This window comes from Alligator sinensis, unplaced genomic scaffold (genome assembly GCF_000455745.1).
Source record: "Alligator sinensis unplaced genomic scaffold, ASM45574v1 scaffold250_1, whole genome shotgun sequence".
In the NCBI taxonomy this organism is placed as follows: Eukaryota; Metazoa; Chordata; order Crocodylia; family Alligatoridae; genus Alligator; species Alligator sinensis.
The window spans coordinates 675,847-686,031 of NW_005841888.1; the positions used below are offsets into that span (position 1 = coordinate 675,847).

The 10,185-nt window shown below is 40.9% G+C and overlaps 1 protein-coding gene across 2 annotated transcripts in view; it reads left to right on the top strand.

Moving 5' to 3' along the window:
* The window catches only part of SCG3 (secretogranin III), a 46,830-nt gene that overhangs the window by 11,013 nt on the left and 25,632 nt on the right, over positions 1 to 10,185 (top strand). For both annotated transcript variants that reach the window (XM_006017933.3, XM_006017934.3), the window contains one exon: positions 1,450 to 1,566. In XM_006017933.3, coding sequence (XP_006017995.1) covers positions 1,450 to 1,566 — 117 coding nt within the window. The remainder of the gene's footprint in view (positions 1 to 1,449; positions 1,567 to 10,185) is intronic.

The window sequence follows — 10,185 nt, forward strand, 5'->3', positions numbered from 1 at the left end:
AAATAAGAAGACAGAGGTCAAAGGAGAGGGAACTACGGTAGTCTGGAAGTCAGGAATCCTGGTCTCTATTCCCAGCTCTGCCACTGGTCTGCTGTTGGACCATTGGGAAGTCACTTCATTACTGTGTCTAAACCATGGTCCTATGCTCCTAGGGACTTTGTTCTGAAGAACATCCCACTTGCTGCCCCTGCCACTGATACACGCTAAACCTGGAAATGAGGCTGTGGGACTGCCACTGGAGGCTTTCCCTGCCACCACTCACAAGCACTCCAGAGACCAAGATCTTACAAGCAGCAGCAGGGAAAGCTTCCCCTGAGCAGCTTCACTGCCTCATTTGGCACAGGTGAATGAGCAGGGACATGCTACAGAGCACTGGGTATAGGGTATAAATTCCTCATGCATAAATGGAGAAAATTATTCTTGCCCTGCTTTGTAAAGTGTTTTGAGATCCTGATAAAAAGTTTTAAATAACAGTTTAGGCTCAGATTTTTAAGGTGTTTGGGTATCCAAATCCTGATGAAATCAATGGAAGTTAGGTACCTAAATATCTTAATAAAAAAAAAGGCTGTTCTAAATGCCAAATATTATTACCATGTCAGTCCCAACCAGGGGCTTAATCTGTGCTGCAGAGTCCATTGCGTCTCCTGTCAAGAGTACCTCATCCTTCCAAGTTGAGTGTTGGGGAGGTGTGTCTGTTGAGCCCTCAGTTAAAAGTAAGGGTGTTTTGGTGATATCAGGTACTTTGTGCCCGAAACATCTAACATCTAACATCTCTCCCAACTATACAGTACAGTTGGTCCAATAAAAGATATCACTAAAAAACATTGCTTCTCATATATCCTGGACCACCGTTGCTACAAAAACAATGCAGCCTTACCTAAATTAAAAAACAGATTGGGGCCTTAAGAGGGAATAAGGCTAAGATATAGAGATAATGACATCTTTTAAGTGTGAGTATCTCTTCAGAAAGACCTCTAAGCTATGTGGCTCAACAGTTTGTAAAGCCAGTAGCAGATAGGCCTGAATACATTCCCTGAATACTTATGTCCACAATATCTATTTATTATTATTTGATTTATATGGTGCTTTTCCCAACAAAGACTTGGGTCAGCTTACAATAATAAAAACAGAATAACTTAAAAAGAAGAGAGTGACAAAAGGTCCCAAATGGTTTAAAGGGGAAGTAGAATATCAAGAGAGAGAGACCTGCTAAACAACATCTCATCCTGGTTTTGTTTGGTGAATGCCTACCCAAATAGAAAGGTTCTGAAAGTGAAGGAGCACAGCACCTTTGAAAGTACCATTCTCAGGGGAACAACCAACAGCTTCCATCTCCACTAAGCCACCAACAACCGGTCTGTGACTTTATACATGAGTTTAACACAAAGGGTTTATAGGACACAATCTCTCAAGAGTTATGAATGTAATTTGTTTTGTACCTTGATGCAGAGACAGAGGCAAAAGAAAAAGAAACCCTGATAACTATCATGAAGACACTGATTGATTTTGTGAAGATGATGGTTAAGTATGGAACAATCACACCAGAAGAAGGTGTTTCCTACCTTGGTGAGAGCACATACTTTATATGATAATGTTATTCATCATATGTTCTTCATCTACTAACAGTGATAATTATAATGTCGTTTTGCTTGATTTTTTTCAATCCTGTTTTGAGTTTGATCAATCAAAATGACAAAGCGGCAGTTCATGATTGCTCTTTTTAATAATGTGGAATTCCATAATGTTTCATTATTTATGTCTTTTGAAATGAAGAGTTCCCTATCAGATGTATATTTAGAGGATAATTCACTACTCCTTTAGTCCATTTTATTGTTCTGTTATTTCAATGGCCTTAAAACAGAATAAAACCAGTGATTTACTCCAGTAATACACTGATGGATCAGCCCCATGCATTTTCCCACATATCAGCATGATTAATCTGCCACTTACAAACACCTGTAACAGAGGTGGCCTAATGTCGATCAAGTAAGACTACCAGAATCTGTAGAGATTGTTGCATGGTGGCATTAGGTCTTGCCTCAGAGGCTGTTAGCTCTTAGAGTCCCTTTCTGCTTGTCACGCAAACTTAAGAATTGTTGTTATTTTCTTAAGTGAGAGCTTTAAATAAGCTAATCTTTCCTGCATACACTTCCCTTCTTTCACAATAAATAATCAAATTTACTGCAACTGAGCAGCCAGGGCTGCAGGGGGGTCACTCCTCTGCATAAGCTCTCTGCAACTCTGTCATTTACTGAGCTATTCCTGACCTGGTTTTATATATCAGGATGACCATTTGGCTTTAAAAAGCTGCTTGTTATTGTTGGCTGGAGGGTATTGTTGGCTGTGCAGGACCTACCCAGGACCCACCCTCAGACCAACCACAACCTTTCCATTAGATAATAGGCAAATGTATTGATACACAGTGATAACAGAAAAGAAACAATACAAACAATCAAGCAATTCTATATATCTGCCAAATCCTAGGGCTGTCATCAGAGTCAAAGTACATCTGGCCAGGACGCAGTCTCTACTCTGAGGCTCTTTCTTAGGTGTCAGATGTCTCAGGGCTGTCAGCAATCTGGAGGTGGGATGCCGAGGCCCACACCCCCCCACCAGTGGGGTGTAGGAGGTGGGCTGGTCATGTGCCCTCCATGGTGGCTTCAGGGACCCTTCCCAGGGAACAGGGAGGAAGAGAGGGACGAGACAAAGAGAGGAACCGATGAGGAGGGACAGGACAAAGGGAGGGACCCTTTGTTACTCTCAAGTCTCTGCTTTTGTATTCTCCTTCCCTCCTGATGACTCCCGATAACTCTTCATCTGTGGCTATCTCTAGTTGGTTATCTCTTTGTGGTCACATGTCCATGTAGCCTTCCAGGCCTTCTCCTAATTTGGTCTGTTCCCCCAAAAGTGGGACATGGGGTGGGGGTGGGGGGGGCACTCTCGGGCTTTGTTCCTGTTGTCACTTTATCTCGTGTTATGGAGCACTATGGTACATATCTTCCTCTTTCCCAGGCTGTGTGTTCATCCATGGCCTTGTTGTGTTAGACAACCTGTCTGCTTCCAGGGCCAGAGAAATTGTATGACTGAGAGATCTAAGCTCTTTAGAAATTAATTAACCCCTGCTGCCCATCTTGAACCCTTATAATGTATATATCTATACCTATAAGCCAATTCACAGAATGCAAACCTTTCAATAACCTTTCTAAGCCAACAGTTTTATGGTGCCAGAACTGGTAATGACCTTTCATAGAGTCCACAGCTGTATATGATATGAGCAGCTGTAGAGACCTGATAAATTGATCCTACTGTGAATGCATGATTTGATTATTCATACCCTGGCTCCAGAAGGTTCCATAACTCATAATGTAAATACAAAAGAGTTACTTTGCACTCTAATTTATATCCTTGGAAAAGCCTGGCCCTCCATTCTGTTGGTTTTTATGAGAGTCATGTTTTTGGACAACTTGGTTTGTTACTTTGTCTGTTAGTACACTGTCTCTTTGCATGTGTGAAAAGTGCTACATATAGTGATTGATTATAAGCCTCAGGTTTCGCTATTGTTCTCCCAAGTAGATATATTACGGGTAGAGCAGGCATTGCTTTTCTAAACAGTGTCATGACAAAATATGATGGGCTAAATATATCTCCTGATGGAACAACCATGAAGTCAGTGAAATTACACTTGGGATGCATTTAGTCTATTAATATTTTGGACGTTTGTTCAAATTGGCTTTACTTTGGGTAAATAAATACTTCAACCCTGGAAACAAATTGCCATGATGACACAGTGCAGAGAGAACAGGAATTAGGTGAAGAATTTTTGCTTTTGATTTGGCTAGGATTTAAAATACATCTTGCAACTGATGATGTAGCCAGATTATGCTTTGCAAACCTGTGATTTATAGGAGAGAGATTTTTAGACTTGATTTTTGTATTCCATCAAAGCAACTTACTGTAGTGGAAAAGGCTCTTTCATAGGTCTCAAGTTGCTTCTGTGGTAATCTTTTTTTAGATTTACTGTTGAGAAATGACTTTAAATTTGACCTCCATATATTGAGCTAATAGTCTCAAGAGTTCAAGGTTGGAAAACATGAGTATATCAGCTCACTATAGTATCAGTAAACAAGGTAGCTTATTCATTGTTATTCTAAATGTTACAAATGCTTTTATTTTTATATATAAATGCATATATGTATATCTCTGTGTGTGTAGGTGTATGTATATATACAAAGCCAGAAAAAAGAAAATTGCCTTTATTTTTTTAAAAGAGCTAACATTAGCAAACAGCATGAAATTCCCTTGTTGCTTGGCACAAGAGGAAAATACTTAGAGTATTTGGGCACATGGAACTAGTTTTGCCCTGTGTTATTAGAGCATTAAGCTGCATATATTCTATGTGTCTGCTTTCTGGTTGAAGCCATGTGGAAACTGTATCCCTGAATTATACATTCAAAATAATAAATCATTTATTAAATCAGTCACAAGCTTTTGTGCCTCTCACATGGACATAGAGGCAGTGAATTTGAATGCATATACTAGTAACAGCTGGTTTGGGATTTGAAACCACAGCATTATGTCATCATCACTGTATCCTACTCCAGGGGAAAATGTCTTGCCGCTGCAGTGAATGATGTTATTAGGTTTAGCCCTATGTGCACAGGATCTGTCTAAAACACAGTGCAGGGAAAACACACATACATAAAATGAAAAGCAAAACTGATTGTTAAATACATAAAACTATTAGTATATATTGAAAGACTCATAATGTGACAAATATAATCCATAGCATAGAAGCCAAGTAGCAAGAAACTGTATATGTATAAAAGCAGAAATGCACACTGCACGTACAGTACATGTTTCAAAAAGCACAATTCTGGAAGCATTAAAGAGAGCCTGGAACAAACTGAGGTAAAATGTGCATTCATCCAAAACACATCGTACTAGGCAACTGCTGTTGGCAGAATACCAACTATTTCCCATCATTCTCTGCTCTTTAACTATTGATGCCCTCTTTTGACATGTTGGGGGGAAATTCTTGAGCAGAATGAAAGCTCTGTAATATGTTTCCAGAGAGACTCCTAGGAAACATTAGCATTTCCTTTTGGTGATTCCCCCTGCCCTGTGAATATTGGAAGTTGTTTTAACAGAAATTTCTACAACCAAAAATGAGTATAAACAGCATCAGGAGAAAGGGGTCAATTCAGTTCTATGTACGGCTTTGATGCCTGGGCTTAGTAAAATTCCTGGAAGCGTGCACATGTTTCTAGTAGTAATCCCTGGCCCTTGCAGGAGATCCACTTTCATTGGTTGGGGGAGAGAGTTTCAAAGTAGACAGATCTAGAATTTGGGAAGAAAGGGGTGCATGGTTGCAAGAGGGCAAACAGCTATTCTGTACACTTGATATCCCTCAGCAGCTAATGAGCAAATAAAATAGGGAAATAACTGCCCATCCCTGTACAAATACACCTTGTGAGGAATTTAAGAGTAGTCTTTAGCTTTTGGACCTATGGTTTTCTATGAAAATGAACAGCAGATAAATATCTAAGCTCTGTTTTGAAAATCGCACTCATAGAATCCATCCAGTTTTGAACAGCACAAAAGTAGCAAGAGCCCTTCAAATTGGGGAAGCTGGGATATTTTGCGCTGAATCAGACACGTTGTTGATGATGTTCCTGCTTTGAACATAAGTTTTCTAGGTAACAGCTAGCAAATTGTGGATGTTCTGTGGAGATTAAAAGCCCAAATCCCGCAAGATCTGGAATGTGTCTGTGGGGGTGGGTGTATGCTTATCTTTTCAAGTCAGGGATAAAATTGGCACAAACTTAAGCAGAGGATCAGGAAGACACTGGAGTGTGTACATATTAACTGTGTAGTCATTTTGCTAGAGGTGTTTGAACAGCATCATTTACATTTCCTTTCTTCTTTTTGTCCATTGAATAGACCTATGATGGAGTTTCTCTTTCTCTTTGGCAGCCTGTTGTCTCCTGTGTGATGCATCTCTATATAATGACAGGCTAAATATATAGGAACATTTGGGCTGAACTATAGAAGAAAGGAGTTCAGCTGTCTGCTGAGCCAGTCTCCTCTCCAGTGTGCAGTATGTGGGGTTTTCCCCTGATTATCACTCCAGCTAATTGTAAGGAGAAAGGGTATTTTCATATAGGAGACCTGTTGTATTTTAAAGGGTTGTATCGATCTTCTGGGTCCAAAGCTGACACAGAGGTATTGGAGTTGGCTGTGAGGCTGGGACTTCCTTTCTTTTTGGTTGGCTGAGTAAGGATTTCTTTAGCATCCCACTGTCTCCCCAATTAAATTTTATTTGTATTTAGTGTACAAAAATCAGAGTTTTAATAAATACCAAGTGAAGAATCCACTTGGGAGCCAGAAATAGAGTGGTTCTCAAACACCTAGTTGTTTATGAATTATAATGATTTACCACACTGCAAATAAAATGCCTCAAATAATTAGAACCTTTACATTATGCTGGAAAATATTTGAATTAATATTGCATCTTGGTGATATGTAGCACAGACAGTGTTTTAAGAGCAAATGGACATGTTCTTAAAAGGCACCAGGACATATAGGACTTCCTGGTGGTGCTAAGTGCTTAACTTGCACTCTTTGCAGTATGAGTTACATTTTACCTGCTGACATAGCATTAGTTGGGATAGGACAATAGCAAGAATATCCTCTCTGTCCTGCTCTGGAGGATGAATTAACCTGTGTGCCCAAATGTGTAGGTTAAGTGTTGTGCTGTTTTTATATATCATATTCCCTTCTAGTGGCTACTGTACAGCAAATAAGAGCATACTACTGCAACCAATAATGGAGTTACTCCTCTAGCTCAAGAGACAGTGGTTCACAATTTGATGCTGGAGGTTTTGTGTTTCATTGCCAGTGATGATCTGGGTGGATCATTGCTTCTTCATGTACAAATTAAAACCCTCGTTATCTCCTTTTATGTACAATATCGGGGGGGGAGGATGGCACCAAAATGATGGATGATGGGAACAGAGAGCTACATGAAACATTTCCTTCCACCCCATAGTCACCTGTTGCCCTTCTGCACCAACAGTTTGTTGTGCATTGGACATGACCAAAGGAGTTGAATTGGCTGATGGAAAAAAGTCAGGGACCCTATTACTCTAAGCCACAAAATCCTGAATGGGGCAAGTTATGCTCTGTGGTCCCAGTCCAGAGAATGGGAAATGTCAGGGTGTGTAAGGTAGAGACTGATAAAAGACAAAGGAAAAATTAGAAGGAGAGGAGAATAGGAAAACAAGGTCTCATGTTTGGGCAGGTTGCCTCTTCTACCATTCCATATATTTGGCTGGGGCCTGGGTGGCAGACTGGCTTTGAACAAATGCTCCATCATCAGCATGCTGCACAGTTACTCAAGCCTCAAAGAGGGAAAATAGAAATGTGACAAGAAGAAGAGATGAAAGCCATGCAGTGAGAAGGAAAATCTATTTGAATGTTTTCTGGATTAGCAGTCTCTGGTGAATTCACCTCCGAAACTGCTCTGAGTTAAGCAAGTAGCATGCCATGGCAATTTAGCAGTGATCCATATAGAACCGTAACATGCTTGGCACAGACCAGTTTGCATGCAAAGATTCCTTCAGTAGTTGGCCAGGGAGAGATAATAAAGACAAACCCATGTCTTCACTATGTAGAGCATTTGAGTCAGAGCCACCTCCTTCTTTTGACTGTGAGCCAGAGCCACCTCTCACACCTCCTTCTTTTGAGTCTGAATCACTATCCAATTCTCTAGCTCTTCCACAGCTGAGATTGGTTGGAACTGGACATGAACAGATGTCTCCATGCATCTCTTCTTCCCCTTGTCACATGGGCACTTCAGAGAAGGCTTCTAAACAAAGTGACATGCCAGCAGTGGGTAGGTGGCTTGTAGGGAGGCATGTACCTTTCCTACAAGCCACTATCTGGAGGAACACACCCAAAAGTTTTTTAATTAATTTGGCCTTCCCTGCAACTATTACTTGTACTACAGTTTCACTGTAATGCCACCTTTGAGCCCAACTGCATTCCCTGCAGAAAATCTCATGGATAAAGGGAAGTTTCTTTGAGTTTCACCCTCAAACTTCCTCTCAGATGAAGGGGTGTGGAGCTGCCAAGCCCACAGCCCCTGGGGGAAGTGCCCACAGATTTCTCTGTGCTAGTCTCAGCAACTTCCCAAATTCTTAGGTGTGTTGTGGTAGGTGTTTGTACCTGGCACTCCTGCTGGGAGCATAATATCCCCCCTAGCTCACTTTTAGTGGAGAACAGCTCTACATTGCCCAAATGCAGGCCAGGGCCCAGTAGACATGGCTGAGCAATGCATAGCCCATGCAGAGCTCATAAGACAGCCATGTTAGGCATTGGGCCCAAATTTTTTCCCATTGAATCAATAGCAATATTTCCATCAACTGCAATGGAAGAAGGATTGGCCCAAATGCAGAGACCAAACTATTGTACAGACAAGTCAGCATGATGCTCTTTGCTATTAATTATGGCTTCTCACTTGCCAAGTGAATCTCCCCGGATACAAGCTTCTTGATCTAGGAAGAGCAAGTGAAAGCATCATTCAGCCCATGCTGGTGGCTTCAGGAGATGGCAATGCCATGTGGAGCTTTTGCTTGCTCTTGGATACCCTTTTGGGAACTGAAGGGTGCTGAAGAGCATGAGTGCAGAAGGCCATTAATGTACTGTGCTTCTATCTTTTACGTGACTTTTTTTCTAGGAACTTTTCCCTGCTGCTACAGACTTGATTCATATACATTAAAATCTTTATATCCTGTTTACATTTCCTTTTGATGATTTCACTTGTTACATAATATTTTACCTGTCAACTGATGCACACTGCTACTAGTGGTAGTTATTTAATTTCAGATGGCTTTATATACCTTTACCACTCACCTTTTTACATGAACCAGTGTGGCATTGATACACTTCACTTTCTGAGGAGGATCTAGGTTTGAAAGGCTCTCACAATACCAGTGCCTCAGGCCAGTGGAAATTAGGAGCACTGAAGACATGATGGACCAAATATAGAGGAGATATAAGGGGTAGAGTAAGATGCATTTTGGTAGGTGAGTGCAAGTTCTGTGCAGACAGGAGGGATGTGGCAGCAAGGCATAAGAAGGTATGAAATAAGGCAGGCACCCTTGAGAAAACCATTCTCTTGCAGCTTGTTACACCCTCCAGCCAGTTATTTATTTTCTTACAACCTCACACTTTTGCCCCCGTCAGTGCTTAAGTTACATGAGCTCTTCCCATCACATTCACTAGTCTTTAACTCATGCCACCAATTCAGAGTTGATTAGATCTGATTCAAAAGAAAGACAGTGGCAGTCACAGAAAAATAAAGCCCTTTGCTGCCAGCCTAAATATAGTGATTACATTTAAAAAAGAGATTTGCCACATATAATGGATGTATATGAGCATTTGGGATAGAAAGTGAGATCTGAGTAGCATGCGAGGTTCCAGGCTGTGAGAGATCATAGCATATTCATAAGGGCTGGAATGCATCAGCTAAATTACTGGGGAAAGATGTATAGTTGCAATATCATCTCTCCCACCACTCCTTCCTCTCCCAACTCCTGCATCTCCCCAAATCTCAGGTGAAGTCTCAACTAAAAGGAGCATACTGCATTCCTTTGTTTTAGAGAGCCCTCCTATTGAATTTGTAGTTGCCCTAGTTCCTTTCATTTTCCATTGTTGTCTCCTTTCTGCTCTCCCTACTGGATCTGTTTTTAGACATTTCAGACCTCCTCATTCATTTTCTTCCAACACAAAAATTTGGTTTTCCAATTCCTGAAAGCCCAGGGTTTGCAGCCTGTCATCTGTGGCATCCTAACATCTGGCTTTTCTTTGTTTATGGGGAAAGGCAATTTTAGCCATTCAGTTTTATCTAATGGTTCAGTATAAAAGCTTTCCTTATGAGTCTACTTATTCATAGTTGAATGTTGAGTCTGTAATTGTTGGTTCAGAACTAGGGTGTTAGAGGGGATGAGGATGATGCCACTTACCTAAAGTTTGAAAATGAAATTTGTTCGCAGCCCTGAGCTGGGAGAGTTTGGATGGCTGCTGCCATGTTCAGTGTACTTTGCAAGATACGTGTTATCAAAATGTTAATTAATATGGTGCACAAGTATCCTGAACAGTACCTGGAAGGCAGCAGGGTAGGGA